At 35.8% G+C, this 12379-nt stretch overlaps 2 protein-coding genes across 2 annotated transcripts; one reads left to right on the top strand and one right to left on the bottom strand.

Moving 5' to 3' along the window:
• Positions 1–1854: 1854 nt before the first annotated feature.
• Positions 1855–3417, bottom strand: LOC108225671 (stemmadenine O-acetyltransferase). Its single transcript, XM_017400598.2, has one exon. The coding sequence runs from the start codon at positions 3334–3336 to the stop codon at positions 2002–2004; it is 1335 nt and encodes a 444-aa protein (XP_017256087.1). The 5' UTR covers positions 3337–3417; the 3' UTR covers positions 1855–2001.
• Positions 3418–7111: 3694 nt separating this feature from the next.
• On the top strand, positions 7112–10542 carry LOC108227816 (uncharacterized protein At1g76660). Its single transcript, XM_017403173.2, has 3 exons — positions 7112–7579; positions 8693–9848; positions 10006–10542. Exons 1-3 carry the CDS (start codon positions 7523–7525, stop codon positions 10197–10199), a joined length of 1407 nt encoding a protein of 468 aa, XP_017258662.1. The 5' UTR covers positions 7112–7522; the 3' UTR covers positions 10200–10542.
• Positions 10543–12379: the final 1837 nt, after the last annotated feature.

The raw sequence follows: 12379 nt of genomic DNA, 5'->3' as shown, positions 1-12379 counted from the left end.
ATCTAGTGGTTTCAAATTTATTTATTTTTGTTTCACGATACTTTTAAACATCCGTCAAGCTAAGGATTCCACAACATAATCAATATGCATAACAATTGTTTTTCTAAATCACGCGACACTATATTCTACATTATGTTTAATATGTCCTGTAATTTATAAAATTAATTGTTGTGCGTATTTTTTTTGTCATGAATTGTTGTGCATATTGATTACGTTGTTAAACATAATATTTAGCTTGTTGGATATTTAAAAATATTGTAAGAAAAAAATTAAAATTAAAACCACTATATTATATTTTATCCAATTTTGAAAAATGAGCACCGCAAGACTCTACTGAAATGAGAACTCAAAAAAATTTACTCGATTGCATCATGGATGAATTATCGGCGATCTAACCATTTTTCAAATTTCTTTTTTTTTGTTCTAATTCATATATAATTACTAAATTATCACTAAATTATTTTATTTTCACTCATATTAAAATCTTGACTCTAATTGTGTATAAATCAGTGTATGTGATATAAATAAGATAATTATAAAATAAATCAAACAATAATATATTACATAATATATATTAATACAAATATATATATTAAAAATACTTATACATCATACGAATTTTTTTTTTTGAAATAATGCAAACTTTCCATTAAAAAGATGAATCATACAATAGACTCTCCAACACTAAAGGCGGAAGAGATGTAAAAACAATATAGCAGTTGAGCATACGAGGTATTCTAGCTAACTTATGAGCCACCTTGTTAGCACACTTTTTGACAAAAAGAAACTGTGAACCCCGGATTTGAATGAAGCTTTGCTCTGCAATCCTGCACAATGTGGCCAACTTCTAGCCGATTTATACATTGCTTCTTCAAAGCTCGGATTGTATTCAAGGAGTCTGTTTCTACTATCGCATGCATTAAGTCTTTTGATTCCAACCAGGACAAAGCCTCACTAACTCCCATAGTCTCAGCCTCCAAAACCGAAGTAATTTTAGGCAATCTGATAGTTTTAGCTTCAAGATATTGTCCTTCACAGTCTCGCAATACCATACCAATAGAGAAAAATTCAGCTTCTGCAAATACTGAGGCATCTACATTGACCTTAACACACCCCATCTCCGGAGGTTTCCATCGTTGAAAAGCAATATTTTGATTCGTGCTCCTGTTGGAGATATTCCTGTTAGCCTTCTGCCAGTCTGCCACCACTCTTTGACTCCATTCCATAGCTATACCAGGTGGTACGTGTATGTCTTCCCAAACTCTATTATTTCGCCAACACCAAATACCCCAAAGAACCATAGCGATCTTTGTTAGTTCGGCTTTGGAACCAGTACCAAGTTTTTGAAGTAGCCAATCAGGGGCATATGTTACATCATGCATATCATACGAGACACCCATATGATTCCAACATTGGGTCGCAAAAGGACAATCAAAAAATAGATGCAGTACATGCTCGACATCCACATTGCACATAGGACAAATAACAGGGGGACGTACTCCTTTAGATCGTAACCGAATTCTAACAGGAATATTACTACGACAAAACCGCCACAAAAACACTCTGACCTTATGAGGCAACTCCAACTTCCAGATCTTCTTCCATCCTTCGCTTTGCACTACATTTATGTTTTCACCATGTTGCTTGAGCCAGTGTTTATATCCTGTCTTAACACTGTACTGCCCATCTATAGAGTCCACCCAGGCCACTCTGTCTCTAGCATCTCGTTGAGGAACCGGAACATCATACGAATTATTAAAATAAATTTTAATTTTCAAAATGTATCGATGCATGGCGCAGTTACAGGCTAGTATTACGAAAATTAAAAAAGCCAGGTATCTACGTGCTTGCAAGTTGCAACCGGCTGGTTATTTTATTCATGTATACACATTTGAGTAAAATAACACAACTATATACACCGAGTACATATTCCAGGCAAAGATATATAACCTGTTTGATATGCTTGACTGTTAATTAAACTCAGGAAACAAAAGAAGAAAGCTAGTAATTAGTAGGACTTGGATCCAAAGAAGCCAAAGAAAGAAGCGTTGGATCTTGCTCCAAGATTCTCATTTCTGGTTCATCCAGCGTCACCCAAGCTTCTATTCCCTCTCCACATTTTGTGTCCATCAGAATAACCAGATTCATAAACACCTCACAATTGAGGGCCATGCTACTTACCCAAGCAGGCTTTCCCCATCCAAAATCTGCGTCGTAAAATCCCATTTTGCACCAGCTTGTAAATCCATAATAGTCCACCCCTGTTTTGGACCCAAAATTCCCAATCCCCTGGAGTGATTTGCACATAGTTGCAGGGCCTTTGTCACCCCTCAGTTTCTTCACAAAGTCGCTGTTGATTTCATGGATTCCTTTTCTTACTTTGCTCACCAATGAATCTAGTCGTACTGGTTCACACGTTGCTTTGCACTTTGCACTTGCTGTCCAGATTAAGTTTCCTAGAGAATTACCAGACAGAGCTGGTGAAAATCTTTTTCGGAGGTTCACTATGTGAGTAACAAGTGAAGGTCTCCTGGATCCAGAATTCTTTTCTGTGGCAGCCATAGCACATTTCCAAAGAAAAGCAGAAACGACTTCTACGCGAGTAGGGTTTTCCAAATTTAAGCCACTAGCATCAGCCTTGAGGCTGGCTATGGCTGAGGGACCAAGCACGAGTCTCCTTGTAGCACACTTGCCTTTCTTGAACAATGATCCCCAGACTACCATTGACGTGTCACGCAGCCATAAGTCATCAGCCGGGAAGATAGTAGGCGCAATGAAATCAGGGTAGATGACCTCGTCGGATCTTGAATTTGTTGCAGCCCATGCTTGCAAGAACGTGCTCAATCCAGCGCCATCAACTATCTTGTGTGAAACGCACAAGCCAATGGCCATGCCACCGCACTCAAAAACATTCACTTGAATACTCGTCACCCGGGCCTCTCTAGTAGACCCATCAAAACTATTTTGACAGGGAAGGAATTTTTGTATGAACTGCAAATCAGGATTGACTAAAAAATCAGACAGCAGAGAATTAACCACAGCAACTGTGAAAAAAGCTCCTTGATCATTACAATTGATGGAAAGATCATCTTGTATTAGTCCAGCTAAGGGGTAAAACCTTGTCAAGGTCTCGGATAATGATTCCTTGAGAAGTACTAATCTCTCTTCAACTTTAGAATGATCAGCACCATCCGTGTTGGGATAAAACACGACAATGGGAGCATAAGGTGCTGGAATGAGCTGATCCAACAAAGAAAGCTTGAAGGTTTTCAAGTGTTGTGGTGTGGGGAAAGATGGTTTGATGTTTTCACTAGAGATGATCTCAACTTTCGTCATTCTTTTGCACAAGTCTATAGCCTCAAGTGTGGTGTGCAATGCCACTTGACTTCACTTGTATATATAGATAAAAGAGTAAGCATAGGCGTTGGGATCTATGATCGTTTGCTTGCCTTGCTATAATTTTTGTCTTATTATTATAAGTTTTGAGATTGGAGGAATCGTTTAACTTGGGATATTTGGTTAGGCATGTTACTCGGACATGGTGCATCTATGTTTTAAATAACGGTTTTTCTATAGTGTGTCATGGACAGATGCCCTAATAATTCACGTCTAGCTACTGCCTCCGTTAATATATTGAGAAGTAAGTTAAGAAATAAGTTAGGATGTATCATGTCGGTCATGTCCGACTCTCTGGATCCGCATCTAACTCTGTCAGCAAAGTTGATGAATTCACGATTGTTCCGTTTAGTTAGCACATTGATAGCAATCCTTATCAGGTCTTCAGTTGCAATTTAGTAGGCATTAAGGTTCCATCCAAGAGTACTTAATTTTCTACACTAAATTTAGTGAGGAAACACTTGGCGTTAGCACATAATTTAGACAGAAAAACAAGTGCAGCCGGCCTAAGCGGTGGATTATATTCGTACAAAGGAACATAGTTTATAAAGTAAAGATAGTGATATGTAAGTTTAAATACTTAGGGGTCATTTGATAACCCCTAGATGACAAATATTACGGGCTCGTCCAGAATGGGCTTTGTTAAGATTGTTTGGTAACACTTTATCTGGACTGGACACTGAAAAATTCTCTGGACGACACGCAAAAAACAGCTGGACGAGGCAGCCTCACGTATCTCGCTCAATCGTCCAGATCTCTCCCCATACGTTCGATTCCTAGGGTAACCCGCTGCTATCTTATACTCATTCGCGGGATTTTTAGGGTTTTGGCGCCTAATCTTATCACTCTCCTATTTAGGTATTCAGTTGGCTTCTTCTCATCCTTGTCTCTTCTCATCACTTCTAATTCTATCTGCAGGTATGAATCTTTCTCGACCTAAATTGTATAAACTAGCTAGTATATTCTTGTTTCCTCTGTCTATTGTTTTTACATAATGTGTATTGCTTGAGTTATCACTACTTATAGTTTTGTTCTGTGTGTTAAGATTATACAATGCTTGTAATCGGTGATTATAGTCTAATAATAACAGACGTTTGCTATTTTTTTTATCCTCGATAAATAAGTATATATTGTTCTAATGTATTCAATCAAAATATAATTTCATATAATATTAATCATTTAACAGGATAAATCTGTAAATTATCATCATCCATATAAATCAGTAGAAACTCAAACAAACAGCATCATTCATCCAGAAACTCAAATTTACTGACCATCCAGATCATCCAGATGTTCTCTCATTCAGAATCTTTCGTTCAGATTTAACAAATGACCCCTTAGAGTAGTTCCAATCTGCTCTTCGAATATGCACTTAATTAATTCTAAAATTTAAAAAAAATGCTAAAAATCAGTATTGCAGTGAACTCCTAGTTGCTCTTTGAGATGTAGAAATTTCCTCTTTTTCCTCTAGTTTAAAATATATGTAGGTGTTCATAACTTATTATTACTAGCCTTAAACCCGTGCAAAGCACGGACGGCTATATAATTTTAAACTAATTATTAATTATTATATAATAGTAATATATATATATATTAATAATAGTAAATTTACTTTTTTTATTTTTTAACTTATTATAAATTATATTTAAAAGAATAACGGTGGAGTTTTTATCTTATATTATATCAAACTGTTTAGAGATGTAAGACTATGAGAACTCTATGTGTAGCAGACTTTTAGTTATAAAGTGAATACCAAATCAACATGACCAAACCAAAAATTTGTACGACGACAAATTATACCCATGTTGGCTTATTATAGTATAGTATAGATTTAATACGGTATTCACTTTCTTCTAATTTTATCTAATTATTTTTCTCCAACTTTTCCATCAAATAATAAAAAACATGAACAAAGAGCAAATATAAAAAACAAGGTTAAAATTTTAGCGAATTCAATATATTGACTTGTTGGGAATCATAAATTACATTATTTTAAATAATAATTTACAAGCGCGATTGAATGCTCTTTAATAACCTTTTGGTATCTTATGAATGCTAGCATCTAACCAACGAAGGCAAGCATATTAGTACTTCGGCCAGCAAGAAAAATGACGCTGCCGCTACACCACAAGCATGTCACTAATATTCATGACATTGACCTTAACCAACTTATATTGTGACCTAATGGTTTTTTATTCTGGACTGCGGCTACTTCCACGATAGGAGAAAGTCCATTTTTAGGGCGGTAGGTTCCATCATATGGACAAGTTACACTTGCTTCTTTCTGTGAAAAGTGGTAATCCCCATGTATATGTAATATAAATCCAAACCAACATGTAGGTTTATGCATTTCTCAGCTATGGCTTCTTCACAAGTGTGGGCCGTGGCCACCCTCCTTGTTTAGTTTACAAAAAAGTAGTGCTACATGCACAAAATTCGATACATAATTTTACACAAAATGACATGGCAATTTAGGTGGTGAGTTTTAATTGGTGCTATTAATGCATGTGCAGGGGCTCATTCCAATCACAAGTTAACACATATTCATTCTGTGAATATTTCTATACCCAATTCTGTGCATGTAGCATTTTCCTTTACAAAAATAGCGTCCTTCGTTCCGTTTTCATTTTTTTTACAATAACTTTTCATCAGAGAAATTTTTTATGTTTGTTCCATACTAACAGTCATGTATATGTTCGACCGTGTTATGTTATGGTTCAAGATTACAAAGGGCGGCCAATCGAAAATCAAACGAAATTAAAGGTAACTCTTTAATATTTTGTTGCTCTACACTCCTTCTATAATCTCTGTATATTACCGGTGTATGCTTGCTTGAGTTTGATTGAGACGTGAAGGAGTTGTGTTGGGGAGGTCAGCGGTGTTGAAAATTCCGGCGGGGGCACGGAGTTGAGTTTCGCGGCGGAAAGGAAGTTGAGTAGCGGTGTGGCTGCTGCGGCTTGAACTGCAGTTGGTGGCCACCTTTGTAACTGCAGGAGCGTGATGCTTATTATGTTTGGGATGATGTTTTTGCATTATTGTGTTTGTTCTGGTGATCTTTTTGAAAGATGACTTATTTCCGTTAATGTTTTTAACGGAGTTCATGAGAATTACTGATATGCAAGTTTTTAAACACTTCATTAGTTGACTGTGAGTTTTTTTAACAATATGACCAAACTGCAAGTTTTAAACTAGCTTAGTTATGAATTAGTCATTTAACCCCTAATTATAATTCCTATTTCACGAAAACATAGGACGAGCCGGGCATGAACCGATCTGGTTTAGCCTACAGAGTAACGAAGCAGCGAGGAGACAGATGATGACAAAAAGAAAAGGGAAAAGATAAAGGCAGAAAAGGATAGGAAAATTGCATTTTCATATTATTATTGTTATTATAATATTATTATCATGAGGGTGTAAAAGGAAAAGAAAAAGGGCAGAAGAAAAGAAAGATGAAGAAGTAGGAAAAGTGCAGTGACGCGCGGATAAAGTTTAGTGAGCAGCCAAAATACACACACTTTTACACACACAGCAAGCAAGCAGCTGCATCTTACATAAACCCATATTCACACTTGTTTGTTCATTGTTGTAATAAATTTTTAATAATAATTATTAATAATAATAATAATATATTCTCCTTTCTTCATCAACACCATTTTTCTGCAACCCTAGAATTACATATTGTTACAAATATACTTTATTATATAAGTTGAAAACAAGCAGCCTCTCTCTCTCTCTGATATACTACTAGTATAATAGTAGCAGTTTTTGTCTTTCTTGATTGATTAGGATCCAATTATCCATCCATCTCCCCTAGTTTATATTTATTTAACTAGTTTATTAATAATCAGATCTCTCTCTCTCTCTATCTCTTTCCCTACTAGTGTAAAATCTACTAACTGTCAGCTTCTACTCTCTTTTCTTTAATTACTCCAATCTCTCTCTCTCTCTCTCTCTCTCTGCATATCACTAGCATATTTGGGAAAGCGATTGCGACACAAACTAACGCAGGCTTTCCAACCCACCCACCCAAATCAATTTCACTTATCTCTCCAGTTTCACTTATCTCTCCCACCTCAACCAATTTCGGGTCGGGTCGGGTTGAACTGAGCCCAGTTGGTAAAGGGTAATGGGGTCTGAGCAGAACAGATTTCCACACCAACAACCTCCTCCTCCTGCTCCAAGGGTATGTCTCTCTCCCCAGATCTGCAACACTTGCCCATTTCTTTATTATTTTTTTAATTAATAAATACCATTTTCATCTCTTCCTGTTGTTGTTTGTGACCTAATCTAGCACATAAAGCACAGTGGTAAGCACCACATTATGCTTACACCTCTGTTCTTCGAGCTTTAGATCTGCTGTATGTAAAAGATTTGAGTGCAATTGTGTGTGTATGACAACTTTTAAGTGTTTACAATTGGATTGGAAGAAGCTACTTTCTTCATTGCTTCTTGTTGTTCACAATGCTTGCTCAGATCTGCTTCCTTTTCTGCTTTTAAGCTCATAGTAAACCACGAATACTTGCTTCTCTTTGGATCTAACCATATACTCTATATAACATGGATCTTGCTTTCAGGTGTTTTCTTTAGTATCTTATCATTTCAATATAATGTGTATTTTATATATTATATGGGCATATAATTAAATGGACTTGCAATTGCAATTCTCTCAATCCATGTATGTAGAATTGAGTGTGACAGGTCAGTCAAATGGTTGAATCTATCTCTTTCCATCCGGACGCCAAATGACTTTTTAATGTTAATTTGAGGAACCTAATATATGACGAGATTGCACAAGATTTCCTAACATAAATTAGTTCTTTTAGTTATAAAACACTATTTTTGATTAAAGTAAGCAGAGTATATTACTGCACTTTGGATTAATATAATAGGCACATTTAACTGTCTCGACTTATTTTTTGGTGAACTTTCTTAGCTTGCTTCCATACTGCATAGTGCATAGGCAATTTTGCTTAGTAGATTTGTGATAGTGATTGAAAGCAAAATTGCGCGGTGTTGACTTGTTTGATGGTATGTGAGTAAGAATGATTATGAGACAACCTTACAATGTGAATACCAATGGAGCACAAGGATCATGTCACAAAGTTAATGAAAGATATTAATAGATATTGTGTAGAACCATTGAACTAGAGAGTGTGCAATATATATATATATAGGTAACCAACTCACCATACTGCTTTAAATTGATCTGCTTGCCTTTATTATAACTCGGGGGAACCTTCATTTGCAATAAGGAAACTGATCTGACTAAATCTGATAATTGTTACTGTATTGACAGAGCAAAAGATGGGGAGGATGCTGGGGTGGATTGTCTTGTTTTGGTACACAAAAGGGCGGAAAGCGTGTTGTACCTGCATCACGTCAAGAGGCAAATCAGCCAAATGGATCTCAAGCTGTCGGGATAAATAATCAAACTACAGCAATCCATCCATCTCTTTTAGCTCCACCTTCTTCTCCAGCTTCATTTTCAAATTCTGCTCTCCAGTCAACAGCTCAGTCTCCTAACTGTTTCTTGTCTATGTCTGCCAACTCACCTGGTGGTCCTTCATCTACTATGTTCCGTACCGGGCCGTATGCACATGAAACTCAACTTGTATCTCCTCCTGTTTTCTCTACATACACAACTGAACCCTCAACTGCTCCTTACACCCCTCCACCTGAATTGGCACATGTGACCAATCCATCTTCCCCGGATGTCCCTTTCGCGAAGTTGCTTTCATCTTCAGCCAATTTCAGAAACCGTGAAAAGGGGAATTACATTGCTGCCAATGACCTTCATGCATCATATTCTCTTTATCCTGGAAGCCCAGCTAGTAGCCTCAGGTCGCCTATTTCTAGGACCTCAGGTTTGTCATCACCTTATCCTGACCGTGACTTGCTTCAGTGGGATCCCTCCGTTTCTCAAGAACTGAATCACCCAAGGTCTGAGTCAGGCAGAGTATATGGACTTGATACAGCCAGTGCTTCCAAGCTGTCTCATGACTCTAATTTCTTCTGCCCTGAAACATTTGCACAATTCTATCTCGACCAATCTTCGCTTTCTCAGTCTGGTGGGAGGCTAAGTGTCTCCAAGGAGACAGATGTTCACTCTAATGGTGGAAACGGACACCAAAATAGACATAGCAAAGCTAGCAAACAAGATGTTGAGGAAATTGAAGCTTACCGAGCATCCTTTGGATTCAGTGCTGATGAGCTTGTCACTACACCTCAGTATCATGAAATATCTGATGTTATGGATGGTTCATTTACCATCATGCCTTATACCTCTGATAAGTCATACGGGGAAGAAACACTTGCAAATTTTCCAACAGAGATTAGACCAAAGGCTGGAACAATACATGTGAACTTACCAAGTGTGAAAACATGCAAATCAAATGGATACATAAATGTGGAGAAACATTCCAATGCAGCAAGTCCATGCACTGATTTTGAAGGTGAATTTCGATGGTGTTTATTCATTATTGACTATTGCATTGCATCTAAAGACTATTTTGCAGTTACTTAAAACAGTTGCATCTTTTCTTTCTGGTCCTATTTCCTACTTGCACTAATGTTCCCTCTTTTTATAAAAAAATAATTATTATGATCCAGATCAGGGATCAAGGAGGCTACTTGGAGAGGATGACAATGGACTAAGCGATAGTGAAGACATTTTCTCAAAGATGGGGACATCCAGAATTAGCCGAAAGTATAAAAAGGGTTTGTCAAGCTCTGACGCTGAAGTTGATTACAGAAGAGGGAGAAGTTTAAGGGAAGGAAGAGGAGAATTTGCATGGCAATACTAGTAATGGATAAAAAAACGAAACTGTTCACAGTAATGTACTACTAATATGCAAAGTTCATGCTCCTTATGTATCTTTTGGTGGGGGCTTCTTTGATAGGTAAAACTAACTACATTCTCTTTGGTGTGACTTGTATTTTGGCTTGTCTAGTTGGTGGATGTAGTTGCTATATATCTACTGCTTGGGTTCCCCAGGATAAACTTGTGATGGGAGGCTAATATATTTTCAAGTGTGATTAGTCAAGAGATGATATATGAAAGTATGTTTCTATGTGAATAGTAAATGCAAGTCTTGGTAATGTCATTGGCTGGTTATCCTGTAACAAAAGTGAAGAGTTCTTTTTTTCCTCCGTCTTGTATTGTAAATATATAAATATTGACTTGGCAAAGAAAAAAGATGATATGGCAGGGTTTTTTTAAGAGACTGTGAGAATGCTATAAAGCATAGACGGCCATATCTGACTTGGGATTCATTTGTAAACTGAATTTATTTATTTTTCCATTTGAACTCATTTCATAATTCTTGTAGTTGGTTTTAATAGAAGCATGTTTTTCTGGGCCTAAACCTGAGTTTTAACGTATTTCGAAAAATGTCTATTTGTGTAATTATTGTGTAATCGTAGAGGTGATAATTTCGGGTAACAGGTCATGTTTGTGTCAGCAATCATGTCGATTTCGGGTCAAGCTAAAATCACTTAAAATTGAATAAAACTGAATATTGAAGTTATTAGAAATGAAATTCTAATTTTGGGTCCATCTTGGGTCAATTGGGTGATTTTCGGATCACTTTTGGGCATTTGTCTAGTAAATTGGATTTTGGGTTGGGTCGGGTTCGTGTTGGGTTTCGGGTTCGGGTCGTGTCTGTCACCCCTATGTAATCGAGTCAAAAATTGATTCAGATTTCAGAGTTAGAAATCAGTTTGGAGTTTTTTTTTTATTAACTTAATTTTTTTTCCATCTTTTTTATAATAAAAATTATCCCTAAATCATAAATTATTTATAAATTTCTTTTATTTTTATGAATAATTTATAAATCATTAATAAGTTTAAATTATGCACATAGACATTTTAAACTCTTAGCTTATTATTTAAATTACATTAAATCATAAACTCTTAGCTTGTCAAGTGATACTCCTATATATTTGGAATTCTGAATACACAAGTTTGCTGTAGCTTGTCAGTAATATATCTTCCGAATTCTGAATACACAAGTTTCAGAATTGCAGGTTCAGGTTGGCAGCAAGGACTACAAAATGAAGATCGAAGAGAGCATAAAGATAGTCACAACTAAATCATATACTCAGTATGTAAAGCCTCTCGTAGGCTATAAATGAGTATCAAGCAGTAGATATAAATATATAATAGAAGTACTAATTTTCTAAAACAACAAAAACCCAAGTTAGATATGCAAGCAAGTGCATAATTAAATACAGTAATTACTAAACGTGTTTGAGTTAATATATATTTGTTGGGTGTTATTGTACTGATTAATTAGTAAATAGTTTTTTTTTATAAATCAACTTTAATCAAATAAGACTAATTATAATTATCATCTTCACGATAGATAAATTAAATAATAAAATAATAAAAACTTTGTTATACTTCATGATTTGGATCAAACCTCTGCCAAAGCCTCATTTTCTTAAATTAATAGTACGGAAAAAACCGGTAAGTCCCCCTCCAAATTAGAGGTTCTTGAATTAATTGCCGAAAAAAGAGAAATGAGAGGAGCAAATTTTCTCTAGTGCCACCAGGAGCTAATTATAGTAAACAAAAGCACTTGGACTGTAGTAGCAGGTAATGACTGGTGATAAGTTGAAAAACAGTCCAGAGGAAGCCGGATTGAGAAAGATTGAGAAAGATGAGGACACGCCAGCTCAATCAAAAAAATATTTCTTAGGCTAAATTTAAATGTGGGATCTTTTATCAAAAAAATGTATATTACATAAATAATTTTAATATAGTTTTTACACAAATTTTATCACATTAATCATAACTTCAAAATATTTACATATTTATTGTATAAAAATAAATATAAGCAACAATAATATAAACATGTGGCCACAATGTTCCATATTTTCAACACAACTCATATAAGCAACAAAGTAGGCGGCAATAGTCTTCTAATCTCTACGAGAGTTGTACATTTCAACATCAACTTTTTCGTTTAATCATCTTATAATA

Source organism: Daucus carota, chromosome 6, assembly GCF_001625215.2.
Source record: "Daucus carota subsp. sativus chromosome 6, DH1 v3.0, whole genome shotgun sequence".
In the NCBI taxonomy this organism is placed as follows: Eukaryota; Viridiplantae; Streptophyta; class Magnoliopsida; order Apiales; family Apiaceae; genus Daucus; species Daucus carota.
This window is presented reverse-complemented; position numbering and strand designations above follow the sequence as displayed.